Here is a 16762-nt window from a genome sequence, read left to right as displayed (position 1 = left end):
ATTTTTTGCAATGCGATACTTAATATTTTAAAGGGTAAGTTTATTCCATCAGAGCAGGAAGTAGAAAACTATTCAGAATGAGCAAGCCTCATTTCAAGTTATAAAATCTGTTGTTGCCTCATTAGCAATGAGGAATTTACTGTTATTTCAGTTTTGGTCTATTTTAGTTCACTTTCTCATTACCTTCAGTATGTTGATTTGTTTATACTTATATCTCTTTTATTTCTCCTTTACCATAGTTAAATTTATTAGAAAAAGCCACTGCTGTCCTAGATTTCACAAACTGGATGTAGACTCAGAATCAGATTCTTTTAGAATCAGATTTAGAATCTGATTCTTTTAAAATCAGAAATGAGTTCAAGCTCTTATTCCAGAACATTGTCCACAAAAGGGGATCCCTAATTCATACATAAAAGGTACTTTACCCCTGTTTAACCACCTCTAGGAACATGTGTACAGCCTTGTCAATGGCTTGTGTCAGTATTTATCAGTGGGGTAGCAAAGTTCTTAGTGAGGGTGCAAATGTAGGTAAGGTAGTGGTGAGTAAGGGAAAAGTCCTATTTTTTTCAGAAATAAGTAGGATAGGGATCATTAAAGGAAGCAAATAGGCTACAAAAAAAAATGAGCTGATTCTAAGAAATTATGTGGAAAAGAAGCAGCTAAAGTATGTAATGGAGAGATCAGGCAGGACTATAAACCAATGTGTAATTTATGATCTTTATCCTCTATTTCATACTAATAATTGCTTTCTCTAGTGTGCTAAAGGTGATAAGATTAGAAAAGGATTTTTCCCCATTTTTTGATAAATTTCAGAGTTAGGAGCAATATATATGCAGAGCTTAAGGTAGATTCTGTATAAGAAAGTGTTCAGCAAATCTCAAGCATTGTTAGGTCTAAAGCTATGAAATGCATTGATTGGACTACACAGTGTGGGGCTTTTCATATATTTTGTGTGTCTTTTGGAAAGGGAAAGATTAAAAGAGGGGGTGGGGGCACCTGGATGGCGCAGTCGGTTAAGTGTCCTACTTGAGTCAGGTCATGATCTTGCAGTTCGTGGGTTTTAGCTCCTCATCATTGGGCTCTGTGCTGACAGCTCAGAGCCTGAAACCTGTAGATTCTGTGTCTCCCTTTCTCTCTGCCCCTCCCCTGCTTGTACTCTGTCTCTCTCAAAAATAAATATTAAAAATTTTTTTTTTTTAATAAATAAAAGAGGGAGTGGATGTTGACCATCACAACCTGAGTAGAGAAGTCCCTAGACAAAAACATTTGCTAGCATTATTGGCTATCTTAAAGAAATCAAGTGGGTGGAATAGCTAGCCAGTAGATAGGTTATGCAGATTGTCCTTGAGTCACTTTACCGCATTTAAAACATTGGTGTAAAAAGAAGATATCTATTACTGCCTTTTCCCTCCCATTGGAATTTTTTCTCAATTTGAAATTTATTTTGAAATGATACTTGGGTTTGAATTTAGTGATAAAAAAATAAAGAACAAATGGAATAACAGTTTCTTTTAATTTACAAAATAAAGTGCCTTTTGACTTAGCTTACAGCCTACCTTACAGGAAAAAAAAGCTTTACACAAAAGTAAATAATAGGTAAAGAATAGTGTTCCCCTTAGTGCGTTTTCAAGTATAAGTTTCTTGGGAGTTTTTGGTTATTTACTTCCTATGACTTTCATACCATGAAATAAAAAGATGCTGCAATTATGTTGGTTTTGTTAAATAAAATGTATATATAGTTTTGCCATTAAATATTTTAGTTACACCAGAATTTGATGTGTTTGAAGATATTAACAGTTCATGATTAACTTCACTTTTGTAGTCAACCATTTTATAGATTTTTTTTGCAAACTTAAACATTTTTATAATGGAAAATTTCAAGAGAAAACCTCTGAGCAGGGAGAATAGTCACACCTAATTTCAGCAATTACCAATTAGCGTCCAGTTGTTTTGGTTTTTTTTTCATCTTTTAAATTTGTTTTAAGTTAATGTCATTTTTCAGAATGCTCTGTGATTAACATATTTCAAAATAAAAAGATCTTATATATTTGATTAGCTAGATGCAACCTTTTTCCCCAAAAAAAAGAAAATTAGTTTGCATTGCATTATAACTTTATTCGAGAAAGTTTTTTGGCCATGTCCCAGGTGTATATTTCTAAAGTAGATCATGTGAAGATATAATCATATTTTCTCCTCTTTCATCACTTATTAAAGATTTTTGTACAGACTTAACAAATCTAAATATGTTTTTTTTAATTCACCAGCAACCACCAAACCTATAAATATATAGGATCTTACCTTTACTTTTTTCTTTTGTCTCTGAGATTCGTGTGCTAAGGAGTCTACTGTTTCTTCTACACCATTAAAAAAAGTATGTCATATGATTGCATTTCACTTACATTTTAACCTTTGTACCTAGTGAACACGTGATTTAAAAAAAACTAGACTTCCTTAGCAAAAGATTGACTAGAAGAATAATTTCTTAAAGTCATCTTTGACTTTTTTAGCGTAACAAATAAAGTGCGTTGCTTAACCTTTGTGTTTCTTAATTACTCTTGAAAATTTAAATATTAGCAAATTCACTTTGCAAGTTAAAGTATATAATATTGAGAATGCATACTTTAAAAGATATATTGTTAGAGTGATTTAAAGTTAGTCCTAAAGGTATTTTGTGTTTAGAAAGATTCAAGTTGAAAAGATACCACCAAGTTTTGTATTCCCTGAGTTTCAACTTTGTTATTTACTCATTTTTATGACACTGTCATTGGTGGTTTTACTGCCAAGTTATAACAGGAGCAAAGTGCTCAGAGCATCAAAAGACCTGACACTTGGCATTGTGTGGCCTTCAAAAAATGAGTTACCTTCCTTATGCTGCAGCTTCTCATCTGTGAAATAGAATACTGTATAGTATGAGCTCCCATATTACTACAGTAGACAGATAAATCAGGCAAAAACATGGTTAAGATTCCTTATTGATAGTGAATAATCATGGAATTTAGAATGAGTTAGTTCCAAAAGATTAACTCCTCTGAGCCTAGTATCCTTAATCTATGAAACAAAGAGATTGCAATAGATGACCTTTTCTGCTTGAAAGTTCTGTGAGCCCGTAAGCCCGTATCAGTTCAGCATTTGTTGTACTATAGTAATTGAAATTCAAAGTGAAGATATCACTCTGTCAGGCAGTGAGACAAAAATAAATAGAAATTCCAGGTTGTTTGATTTTGTTCATTTTTTTTTCTTAAGTTTTATTTATTTAAGTAATCTCTACATCCCATGTTGGGCTTGAACTCACAACTCTGAGATTAAGAGTCGCATGCTCCTGCACTTGAGCCATCCAGGCACCCCTGATTTTGTTCATCTTTTATTGGGTTATTATGAGATATTATTTGTAGGAAAATTTCTTAGTTTAGATTATTTTATTCTGGTAGTGGGGTATGAGTATAAAAGGTGTGGAGATGGGTGCATCTACAGGGTTTAGAGAGAGATTGTGAAAACTGTAGAAGTTGATATCTACATGTGAAAGATTAAATAGTAGAAGACTCATATTTTGAAACACAAAATAGAAATTTTGATGTTGAGTCTAAACATTTATCTTCAAGTAGTCTTTTTATATGTCAGTCTTTAAGTATTTACATGATAACTAGCATCTTTCTATTTTTTTCAGAATTTTTCTCTACCATATTGATAATTGACCTTGCTTAGGTAATAAGTGACACATCACTGGTATTTCTTGTGATTATATGATAAAGATGGTTATTGTTTATAATTAATTTAGTCACTACTACTTTTATATGATTACACTCGTGATGTTCCTGTTATGTTTTTAGGGAAATTTATTATTTTGCAGTGCTAAAATATAGTTGATAACTTTGGGAACACCAATTTTTTTTAAGTTTATTTTTAAGAAAGAGAGAGAGAAGAAGCACAAGTGGGAGAGGGGCAGAGACAGAATCCCAAGCAGGCTCCGTGCTCTAAGCACAGAGACCAATGTGGGGCTCTGTCCCACAAACCATGAATCATGACCTGAACCAAAATTAAGAGTGAGTTGAACACTTAACAGACTGAGCCACCCATGTGCCCCAGAACACCAATTTTAATTAAAGCTGTAGATAAGCAAAATATATTATTATTCTAAAGCTCTGATTGTTTTTTAATCAAATTGCACTGTAGGTTTCCTTACTCTCAGATCAGTCAGAGCAGTGTTACTTTATATCATTTACATGGTGATACCATACAAGATTTCATTTGGTCAAAGAATTCTATAGCCAAAAGATGTTTAAAATCCACTATTCTAAAATTTAACTGTCTTATTTCTCTTGAGGATATGGCAAAGTGTAAACACATCCTTGTATATATATGGCTTTAAGGATTTTCTGTGATAATCTTTGTGTTTTCTAATAAAGTCAAATGGACACTAAGGAAATAGAAGGATTTGGGGATTGAGAAGAAAAAGACGTAAAATAAATCTGTGCTGATGGGACCAAATTATTTTTTTTGGATGTATAAAGGATTTTCTTATTAATTTTTAATTGAAGTATGGTTGACACATAATGTTACTTAGTGATTCAACAGCTCTATATGTTATGCAACGTTCACCACAAGTTACCATCACCATACAACACTATATCGATGCCATTGGCTATATTACTTATGCTATACTTTTCATCCCTATGACTTATACATTCCATAACTAGAAACTTTGTATCTCCCACTCCCCTTCACCCATTTTTGCCCATCCCTCACCCTCTCCTCCCCAGCAACTGCTAGTTTGTTCTCTAAATAGAATTTTTTGTACATCTATAAGGATTACAAACTATGTTGAATAACTTTACCCTATTTAGTTCAGACCATGACCTGAGAAAAATTAATTGATGTTTTCCCCCTCAATATAGTAAGAGGAATATTACATGCTTGCTTTTGATTTCAGGAAGGAAAAACAAATTAGAAGTGTAGAAGAAGAAGTTGAACAGGAAAAGCAAGCAGCAGATGGCATTATCAAAAACATGTCTCCTGAAAAACAAGTCAAGTACACAGAAATGAAAACCACAAATGAGAAATTGTTGCAGGTAATACTAATCACTGTTCTGTGCCAAGCATATAGCAGTCTTGCTAATAAAAATATGGTCTGAAGATGGGCAGCATTGGCATCCTGGAGATCTACTGATAAGAATATTTTAACAAGGTCTCCAGATAATTTTTATGGACATTTAAATTTGAGAAGCACTGATCTAGAAAACTTCATTAGCATATGTTGCATAATGACCTAATCTGACTGTATTACTCATTTCTGTGCATCTTTCACTTTTGCATGGTACAAAGATTCATGAAAACACTTGTTTTTTTAAATGAACTGTAAATGGAAATAATAAAAACTCTCATATACCAGAGCCATATAGATATTTACTCTCTTTCCTGCCTAATAAGCAGCACCTAATAAGCATCTCTTTTACCGTGCCCTTGATTTGAACATCTCTTGCTTCCTAATCATGGTGTTTAAGTAAAAATTTGGGGGCCTGCTGAGGGCTCATTGAGAATTCTCCCAACATTCAGTTATGGTGGTGACTTAGATTAGCAAGTTAGTGCCTTTACATGCCTATATATCCGTTAACCCAACAGTTCACAGATAATTAGTCCTCATGAATGCCAGTAATGAATACAGTTTCTCAAATATTACTTGACTGACTATTTTTTAAAGTTCATTTATTTATTTGGTGGGGAGGCGGAGAGAGAGAGAGAATCCCAAGCCAGCTCTATGCTTAGCACAGAGGGGGCTGCTGGCTCCATCTAATAACTGTGAGATCCTGACCTGAGCTGATATCAAGTCAGATGCTCAACCGGCTGAGCCACTCATCCACCCACTTCACCAACAATTTAATATAACTTTTTATTCAGGATTTATAACATAAAATGAAACACTGAAGAAAAGACTATTACAGAAATGCCAAAATACCATGAAAATGTATTTAATCTTGCACAGCTGTTTTTGAATAAGTAATCAGCTCGAAAGTCTTGTCCCTAGGAGTGAGCCATGTATATTATGTGTTGGCTCTAAAAGAAATTAGACAAAATATATGAAAACATAGTTAAGAAGTCAAAATTAAAAATCATGACTTTAAACAATGACATCATTAATTTGAAGGCTTCTGATATTTAATATTCTTGAAACACAATGATGATTCACTGTGTAAAGGGCTAGCTACCTTTGACAAGCTCATAAGGTATTTTTAAAGGTAGATCATGGCATAGTTTTTAGGAGTAATGAAAGAAATTAACAAAAATACAAATAATGTTAATAAATTCTAGTCATATAGCAAGATATGAGTTGAATATGTTTACAAAACCACAATCATATTTGCCACAACCACATTTGAAATGTTGAGAAACAGATTATTCTAAATATAACTTGCATATATATTTGCTTTTTTCCTTTTTCTTAGGAATTAGATACACTTCAGCAACAACTAGACTCACTGAACATGAAAAAAGAGAGCTTGGAAGCTGTACGTATAAAATCAAATAAAGGTTCTTATATTACTCAGCTACAAAAGATAATTCAGCTAAATATATTAATGGAACTCATTCAAGGACATATTTATTTAGCAGTTTACTAAGAGGAGTATAATTTTTTTCCCATTCATCACCACAAATATCCTAGTTTGTTAAGAAATTAGATTCAGTTATTGAGTACCTACTGTGTGCAAAAGGAATCATTCTGCCTTGCTGAGGCATGTAAAATCTAATGGTAAGTTAAAGACATGTGAAGAAAGAGTCTAATAAAAGTGAAAAGGGAGAGAGATTAGTTCATCACTTTAAAGATGTAAATGCTTGCATTTGTTATTTGTTTATTTAAAGTAGTTTTAATTTAAAAAGCATGTGTTTTTAATGAAAAATTTTTTTATTCAAAAAATTATTTTTTATTCAAAACAGTTGAATAAGATAAAAGTGAAAATGTCTGTTTTTTCCCCTCTTTCTAGACAGAAGTACTTTGTATTTTTTGAGTGTTTACTATGTGCTTTTTTTGAGCTCTTTACAAAGATCACCAGCATTGTTGTTTAATCTTTACAACAATCTCATAATCTTATCTTGGTTTTATTGTTATGGAAAATCTCAAGTGGGATTCACACTTCATATGCAGCTTGATTTGTTTTTTTTTCACTTAACATTCTCTCTTGAATTCTATTCACCTCAGCTATTATTGTAAATTATTATTGTAAATTATTGTAATTATTGTTGTAAATCATTATTGTAAATTACTGCACTGTGTTATATTGCATAACTATAACATAGCCTTGTAGATGAATAGGTTGTTTATAGTTTTTTTGTATTATAAACAGTGCTGCAGTAAAAACATGCATTTTATGCAGTTATGTAAATATGTCTTAAGATAAATTTCTTGCAGTGGGTCAAAGGATACATACTTCTAAAATGTCAGGTTGCCAAATTGCCTTCCAAAGAGCTGGTTCCATTTTCTACTTCTAGATTCAATGTTTGAGAGTGCCTATTTTCCCCTGCACTCATTAATGGCAAGCATTATCCACTTTTTCCATTTTTGCTGGTTTAATGGGTAAAAATTTCTATCTTGTTTTGATTTTCATTTGTTTATGCATGAAATTGAGTATTTCTTTATATATTTATTGGCCAATGTATTTCTTTTTCTGTGAACTACCTTTTCATGTCCTTTACACTTCAGTATACTGTCTGTATCTCAAACCTTGCCTGCCTTTCCTGATTTCCTATGGATTCCAGTAGGTATCCTGATAATAGGATTGGGAACACTTGTAGATTGACAAGATTACTGTCTTGCAAAAAGAATTAAGCATGAGTATTTTGTAATTCTTTTGGAAATTTACTGTTGAAAAAGTAGTTTGCTTAAAATGTTAAGATGGTTTTCTATATCTGATTGTCCTCATGTGGGTATATATAATTTTTATTTTTTTGCATCTCTATGGTAACAGATCTCTATAAGCTTCAAAGAATAAGGGCCATATTAAGTATTAACACAGCTGCCCTACAGAATTCCTCACTATCTGTTTTAGGGTATGTAGGGAATGTCAGGTCTTATTTCACTTGGCAAATTTAGTTTCTGCAGGAAGAGGTATAAGCTATATTTTTGGACTTAGTGTTTATATTGCTGCTACTTTTTGGAATCAGAACATGTATGAGTAAGATAACATGAAATTTTATAAAACTTACAGTATTCCCAAATCAGGAAAAGTATAAGTTACTAATTTTATTTAACTTTTGCCAGATTCCTTCTCTTTTTTATTTGGACTTGTTCTTCAAGAAAACATTGTGTCAGATATCATTTAACTCGTATTTGTTGAATATCTACTGTGTGTTCACTACTATGCTAAGTATTACTTGTTCATTTCACCAGAATGTAAAAAACATAGGTGAAGAATCAACATGAGTTTTATTCAGGAACGGTTTTATTGAGATACAATTTGAAGAGATTTTTAGGATGATTAAGCAAAAGGAAGGGGGAGATGCGCTTGGGTGGCTCAGTCGAGCATCTGGCTTTGGCTCAGGTCATGATCTCACAGTCCGTGAGTTTGAGCCCCGTGTCAGGCTCTGTGCCGACTGCTTGGAGCCTGGAGCCTGCTTCAGATTCTGTCTCCCTCTCTCAGACCCTCCCTCGTTCATGCTCTGTCTTTCTCTGTCTCAAAAACAAATGAACATTAAAAAAATAAATAAATAAATAAAGGAAGGGGGAGATAGCTATGAAAAAGGGTATCTCAAGATAACCTGTATTTCTTCTATCTGTATTTTATTATCGTGCTGTTTGACCTGAAGCTAATCGATTAATTGAGCTGTATATATGCTTTTTTTTATTGGCTCTGAGATCAAGAGCTGAGAGCTGAGATCAAGAGTCAGACGCTTAATCAACTGAGCCACCTAGGCACCCCTGCTTTTTTTTTTTCTTTCAAGATTTTATTTTTAAGTAATCTCTGCACACAGTGTGGTCCCTACTTACAATCCTGAGATCAAGAGTCGCATTCTTCACCAACTGAGCCAGCCAGGCACTTCTATAAGATGCTTTTTTTTTTTTTTTTTTTTTTTAATTTTTTTTTTCAACGTTTATTTATTTTTGGGACAGAGAGAGACAGAGCATGAACGGGGGAGGGGCAGAGAGAGAGGGAGACACAGAATCGGAAACAGGCTCCAGGCTCTGAGCCATCAGCCCAGAGCCCGACGCGGGGCTCGAACTCACGGACCGCGAGATCGTGACCTGGCTGAAGTCGGACGCTTAACCGACTGCGCCACCCAGGCGCCCCTATAAGATGCTTTTTTAATAGACTTTCAAACATTTCCTCTTACATGCTTTTTCCTTCTCTTTGGCTTCCAAAAAAGAGGTCTTTCATCTTAAACATTTGGTCTTGTTCATGCTGTGGGCCTGGTTTCAGATATCATCATTAACTTTTATTTTTGTTAACTTAGAAAATTATTTAGATTTAGATCCTCTGTCTTTTCATCTGTAAAACAGAGATAATAGTATTATCTGATAGAGTTGCTTTGAGTATTAGAGATAGTGTCTAAAGAACATGGAATATAGTGCCTGGCACAGGCACTTGCTCAATAAATAACAGCTCCAAATGTCATTTTCCCCCTCATCCTCATCACTGTCAACATCCCTACCTCTTTTGGTTATCTAAAAATTATCACAGCCCTTAATTTCTCTTTGTGAACAGTGGAATAGTGGTGAATATACAAGACTATCCTATGTATGTGTATTAATTTCCTAACACTGCTGTAATAAATCCACACCAACTGGGTGGCTTAAAACAACAAATTTTCTCACCATTCTAGAGCCCAGAAATCTAAAATCAAGGTATCAGCAGAGCCATGTTCCCTCTGAGATACTGTTAGAATCCTTCCTTGCCTCTTCCTAGCTCCTGGTGGTGGCTATCAATCCTGGGTAGTTGTTCCTTTATTTTAGCTGCATCACTCGTCTCTGCCTGTGTCATCACATGGCACTCTCCTTCTTTGTCTCTGTACATCTTCTCATATGGACACCATTCACACTGGACTAGGGTCTATCCTAATGACCTCATCTTAACTGGAATAAATCTATGAGTACTCTCTTTTACAAATTAGGTCATATTCATGGTACTGGAGATTAGGACTTCAACATATCTTTGGGTGACAAAGTTCAACTTGTAATATTGTAGTAGAATATATATGACTAGCCAGGAGAAAATATCTTCCCTCTAGAGATCAGGTCTTTGGACTTCCAAATGAATGTTGTGGTTTAAGTTGTACATACATTGTGACAATTTCTTAATTATCTTCCCAATGGTAGAGATGTCTGTCTTTGTTCAGGCGTTATATTTAGAAGATAAAATAAACCACCATCTTCTTGTGAATTTTAAACTGAAAATGGCTTATGAAGGAAAAAGTTTATTTTTATTCTTCCAATTTACAAATGTGCTTTGTAGCATTATTGAGTAGTATAGATATTGGATATCTCTATTTGAACATGCTGATGGCTTAAATTTGTCCTAATTCTTATAAACTAAAACCTACTTGAGAGTAGTTTTTATAAAATGCAATTAAATTTTTCTTCTTTTTGTGCTCACTAGGAAATAGCACACTCCCAGGTTAAACAGGAGGCTGTATTGCTGCATGAAAAACTTTATGAGTTGGAGTCCCATCGAGACCAAATGATTGCTGAAGACAAAAGCATGGGATCTCCGATGGAAGAGAGAGAGAGATTACTTAAGCAGGTAGAAAAAACAAAAATACTTTACTATGTTAAGATTTGTTAAGTATTCTGATTATTTTATTTAAGGCATATATATTGAACCGAAAGCCAGTAAGTTTATTGTCTTCAAAAACAGTGAAAAGTGAGTTTCATCTAAATTAAGATTAACTGGGGTGCCCGGGTGGCTCAGTCAGTTAAGCGTCCAGCTGTTGATCTTGGCTCAGGTCATGATCTCACAGTTTGTGAATTTGAACCCTCCACCTGGCTTTGTACTGACAGTGTAGAGCCTCCTTGGGATTCTCTCTCTCCCTCTCTTTCTGCGACCCTCCCATCCCTGCTCACTCTCCCTCTCTCAAAATAAATAAATAAACATTAAAAAATAAATAAATAATGATGAACTATTTGACCAAGAAAATCTAGGTGCAAGTCATTTTTCACATAAGCTGTTTCTTGACTTAAATCCTAATTTTACATGGCTCTTGTGCACATTTTGGCCATTTTTCATGTTTTGGATCCATATAAGAAAACTGAAAGTCTTCTTTATTGGTCCATAAATAATTAGATGATCTTATTGAAGATCTGTTCCTTTATTTGTTTGGGGCCTAATATTTAGAAAACAAAATGCCCCAAGGCTAATGAATTTTATGGTGATTATTATCAGTGTCTCTGTGAAGTGAATGGAGTTAAAATGTACTATGAAATCGCAGTATGTCACCAGGTTGTGTCACATGTATTCATTAGCTTTCTTATTACCCCAAAGCTAGTTTTAATCTAGCACTAAGTTATAATTAACCTGTTGTTTATCCTGAGACACCCTAACTATAGGGCTCCTGGAGCACTGCATATATATTTGGGAACAGCACCCATTAGGAACCTACAGATGAGACTCCTCTGTGGGATTAGGTTGAGCCCAAATGGTTTGGATGAACCTTAGGGATCAACTCAGGAACTGTTTAAGTGTTAGAATCATTCCAGAAAGGTATTAAAATCTAGAATCTCTGAAGTTCCTCGGAAAGAAATCATTGGACGCAGGGGAGGGAGAATGTGATCTTGGGATAGGATTGCCAGATGAAATACACAACAACCGGTTAAATTTTAATTTCATATAAACAATGAATAATTGTTTATAATATATGTATTATATGTGTGTGTGTGCGTGTGTGTACACACACACATATATTAATCATGGTAAATACGTGTCCTGAAAGTTATTATTTATCTGAAATTCAAATGTAATAGAGATCATGAAATCTGGCAACCCTGCCTTGTGGGGGTGTGGGTGAGGGGCTAAGGAAAGACAGTCTCAGAAAGCCTGGATATTTATGTAAACTGATCTAGGCCTGAAGACACAACAGCCTCATGGTGCCAAACAGATAGGTATAGATGTATCAGTCATCACCCTTGCTTTGAGAAAAAAGGGAAAATCTGAGAGTAGTTTCTTAATAATGTGTGTGTGTGTGTGTGTGTGTGTATACATAATTATAAAATTTTTATATATAAAATATATATATTTTTTTACTTCAAAGGTTGAATTTTAAGAAATAGATTTCAAGAAAGAGACTACATTTGACATGTTTGTACAACATACCTTAGAAGGAAATTCTCTTTAAGATAGCCTAATGATAAGTAACTCTTTAAGTACTATTTTGTTTATATGCTTTTATAGGTTAAAGAAGATAATCAGGAAATAGCCAGCATGGAGCGACAGTAAGTACATTTATAATATGACACACTACATCCATTTCACATGTTTTAAATTTCATTCTAAATGTGCAATAGGTACATATTGTTAGTTATTATTTTCTATGTTTCACACTGATAATACTGATGTAATGTTCAATCTTATTTAGAGATTTAAATATTTCTTTTAATATTTAGTTAAGAGCCATTGGATAGCATAATTATTTTTTAAAAACAGCTCTATTAAGATATGATACATACCAGGGGCGCCTAGGTGGCTCAGTCGCTTAAGCACCCAACTTCAGCTCAGGTCATGATCTTACAGTTGGTGGCTTTGAGCCCTGCATTGGGCTCTCTGCTGTCAGCATAGAACCTGCTTCAGATCCTCTGCCCCCCTCTGTCACTGCCCCTCCCCCACTCACATGTGCTCTCTTTCAAAAAAAGCCATTAAAAAAAAAAAAATATATATATATATATATATATTCCTTAGCATACAATTCACATTTAAAGTATACAATTCAAAGGTTTTTAATATATTCAGAATTGTGCAATCATTACATCAGTAAGATCCAACACCCCTTTCCTCACCCCCCTCATCCACCACTCCCAGCCCTAGTCTACCATTCTACTTTATGTTGCTGTAGTTTGGCCTATTTTGGATATTCTGTACACATGGAATCATATTGTATGTGGTTCTGTGTGGCTAGATTCTTTCACTTAGCATAATGTCTTCAAGGTTCATCTGTGTGGTAGTATGTATCAGTATATAATTTCTTTTATTTTCTTTTCTCTTCTTTTCTTTCTTTTTTTTTTTTTTTTTTTTTTTTTTTTTGCCAAATAATATTCCATTGTGTGAATATGCCATATTTATCCATTTATCAGTCGATGGGTATTTGGATTGTTTCCAGTTTTGGGCTATGATGGATCATGCTGGCATGAACACTGATGTATATATTTTTTCACTTTTCTTGGGTTTATACTGAGGAATAAAATTGCTGGCCTATATAGTAACTCTAGGATCAGCCAGACTATCTTCCAAGAAGCTGCACCATTTTACATTTATACCAGCGGTATATGAGCATTCCAGTTTCTCCAATCCTCACCAACACTTGTTATTATCTGTTTGTTTTTTTTTAATTCTAGCCATCCTAATGGGTAGAAAGTGGTATCTCATTATGGTTTTGATTTGCATTTCCCTAATGACTGATGTTTATTGACCATGTCTATATCTTCTTTAGAGAAATGTCTGTTCATATCCTTTGCCAATTTTTAAAAAATGCTTATTTATTTATTTTGAGAAAGAGAAAGTGAGCACGAGCCAGGGAGGGGCAGAGAGAGAGGCAGAGAGAGAATCCCAAGCAGGCTCCATGCTGCCAGTGCAGAGCCTGATGTGGGGCTGGAACTCAAGAACCGTGGGATCATGGCCTGAGCTGAAATCAAGAGCTGGATACTTCCCAACCCAGCTACCCCCTTTGCCCATTTTTTAATTGGATTATTTATCTTTTTATTAATGAATTGTTAAGAAGTCTTTATATATTCTAGAGACATGTCTCTTATCAGATAAATCATTGTGAAGTTTTTCTACCATTCTGTTGGTTGTCTTTTCATTCTCTTAGTGGTGTCCTTTGAAGAGCAAAAGTTTTAGATTTTGATAATGTCTAGTTTATTTTTTATTTTGTTGCTTGTGGTTTTGGTGTCCTATCTAAGAAACCAATGCCTAATCCAAAGTCATGAAGATCTATGCTGATGATTTATTTTAAGAATTTTACAGTTTATGGGGCGCCTGGGTGGCGCAGTCGGTTAAGCGTCCGACTTCAGCCAGGTCACGATCTCGCGGTCCGTGAGTTCGAGCCCCGCGTCGGGCTCTGGGCTGATGGCTCAGAGCCTGGAGCCTCTTTCCGATTCTGTGTCTCCCTCTCTCTCTGCCCCTCCCCCGTTCATGCTCTGTGTCTCTCTGTCCGAAAAATAAATAAACGTTGAAAAAAAAAAAAAAAAAAAGAATTTTACAGTTTAGCTCTTATGTTTAGATCTATGATTCATTTTAAGTAAACTTTTGTATATGGTATGAGGTAGGGTCCAATTTTATTCTTTTGTTTGTGCTTATCCATTTGTCCCAGCAACATTTGTTGAAATATTCTTTCAATAAATATTATTCAATATTATTTCCCCATTTAATTATTTTTTCACCTTTGTCAAAAACCAGTTGTGTATCAATACAGGGGGTCCCATTTCTGGACTCTCAGTTTTATTCCATTGCTGTATATGTCTTCCTTTAGTCCAGTACCACATTGTGTTAATTATTGTAGCTTTGTAATAAGTACAAATGCTGTTTGTTAAAAATTTTAACCTATATAATTGTCAGTCAGCAGTAAATTTTTTATTATTCTCTAATTTTTGAGACTAATTTGTCAACTTAGTTCAGTTTTTATATACCTACAAAAAGAAGGTTGCTAAAAATTTTTCACTTTAATATCACAAGTCAAACTCAAGAAAAGGATGGGGGAAAGGTCTGCTATTGAAATCAGGCAACCTAACTTTCTCAGAATATACTTCTATTCTAAATATGAATCCTATAAAAAGATCTGGAAAAGATTTTTCTCTCTATAGTATTGTCTTCAGAATAGGGCATATTATTTATAGATTTTATTTATGCAACTTAGAAAAGATTTCCTAACATCATTAAATTTTTATTTAATGTTTTAATTTATTTTTAATGTTTTTACTGGATATCTAAATTATCTGTCAAATTTATTTTTTTTTAAGTTTATCTTGGGGAGGAGGGAGGGGCAGAGAGAGAGAGAGAGAGAAGAGAATCCCAAGCAGGCTCCGTGCTGTCAACATGGAGCACAAAGCAGGGCTCAAACTTAAGAACCATGAGATCGTGACCTGAGCCGAAATCAAGAGTCAGATGCTTAACCAACTGAGCCATCCAGGCATCCCTCTTATATAACTTTATTAAATAATACTTTCAACAGGTTAACAGATATAAAAGAAAAAATAAAGCAATTTAATGAAGAAATTAGACAACTGGACATGGATTTAGAAGAACACCAAGGTAATTTTTCTGGTATTTTTATAATGTGTGATAGCAGGTATATAGCAGTATTGATATAGTATTGCCCTGGACTTCAGGGACTATTTACGTGGGATTTAATATTTAATTCTGTATTATATCTCTAACATTACTAAAATGCTGAACTATACTATAATAGTAAATATAATTAATATTAAATTGTGTAAGTTGACTAAAAACTTGAAATAAAGTGGTTATATAATGACAAGAATTTATTTTGTTTTGCAAAGCAGTTTTTTTTTTAATATTTTTATCTATTTTTGAGAGAGAGAGAGAGAGACAGAGCACAAGCAGGGGAGGGACAGAGAGAGAGGGAGACACAGAATCCAAAGCAGGCTCCAGGCTCTGAGCTGTCACCACAGAGGCCGACATGGGGCCCGAACTCGTGAACCACGAGGTCATGACCTGAGCTGAAGTCAGACGCTTAACTGACTGAGCCACCCAGGCACCCCAGTTTTTTTAAAAAAATGAAATAAAATGGTTTAAAGTTATTACAGATTTCTAATTTATACCTTCTTAATGTGGTCAGCTATCAATCAACTGGGGTAGCTGGTAGAATTGGGAGGAGAGAGAGGATCAAGTCCCAAACAGAAAGAATTAATTTCTTAGGGGTCCCTGTAATGAGGTAGCAAGTACTGATCTGATCCTTTCCCTGCTTCCCCCAGCTGTGGGATATGAAGGGCCAAAGGGACTAGAACCCTTGTGGGAGCCTGGGGTATGAACATGTAGGGATTGGAGAGTTATAGTATATGTGTGGTTATATTATTTATATTTTTTCTTGATGTGTGAATAATAGCATTAGCTACTATTGATTGCTTACTTACCTGGATTGGGTACTATGTGATCTTTTCAAGAACCATTGAAGCCTTGTAAGCCCTTTTATACTTGTTGAAGCCCAGAGAAATTACTCAAATTCCCACAGCTAGGAAGGGGTAAAGTCTAGGTTTAGACCAAGTTTTCTTTGATCCCAAAGTTTTATTCTATTGTCCAAGCCTAATCAGTGATACATTTGTGAAGTAAAAATATTCCTATGAAATGCTTAGTTTTATTTACATATGGCTACTAGTAATGGCTTCAAGTAAGACATTTAGGCATATTAGGCATATAAGGCAGACAAACTTTAAGTTCCAGTTAACAGATAAACCTTTCTGAGCTTAAATTTTCTCATCTGCAAAGTGAATATGAGTCATTCCTCACTAAGTTTATGAATACTAAATGGTATATATGACAAGGTAAGCTCCAAATAAATTGTTAAAACTAAGGTCATACTATCTTCCTTACTAAATAATTTTATTGCTTTTAATTTA

The 16762-nt window shown here is 34.3% G+C and overlaps 1 protein-coding gene across 4 annotated transcripts in view; it reads left to right on the top strand.

The window, feature by feature from the left end:
• The window catches only part of IFT74 (intraflagellar transport 74), an 88782-nt gene that overhangs the window by 36752 nt on the left and 35268 nt on the right, over positions 1–16762 (top strand). For all 4 annotated transcript variants that reach the window (XR_007146419.1, XM_047830797.1, XM_047830796.1 and 1 more), the window contains exons 9-13: positions 4928–5066; positions 6438–6500; positions 10581–10724; positions 12369–12409; positions 15358–15437. Coding sequence is in view for 3 of the 4 variants with exons in the window: in XM_047830797.1 (XP_047686753.1) it covers positions 4928–5066; positions 6438–6500; positions 10581–10724; positions 12369–12409; positions 15358–15437 (467 nt within the window). In the remaining variant the exon portion in view is untranslated. The remainder of the gene's footprint in view (positions 1–4927; positions 5067–6437; positions 6501–10580; positions 10725–12368; positions 12410–15357; positions 15438–16762) is intronic.

The sequence above is a fragment of the Prionailurus viverrinus genome, chromosome D4 (assembly GCF_022837055.1).
Source record: "Prionailurus viverrinus isolate Anna chromosome D4, UM_Priviv_1.0, whole genome shotgun sequence".
In the NCBI taxonomy this organism is placed as follows: domain Eukaryota; kingdom Metazoa; phylum Chordata; class Mammalia; order Carnivora; family Felidae; genus Prionailurus; species Prionailurus viverrinus.
Note: the sequence above shows the minus strand (reverse complement) of the source record. Positions and strands in the feature narration are given on the sequence as shown.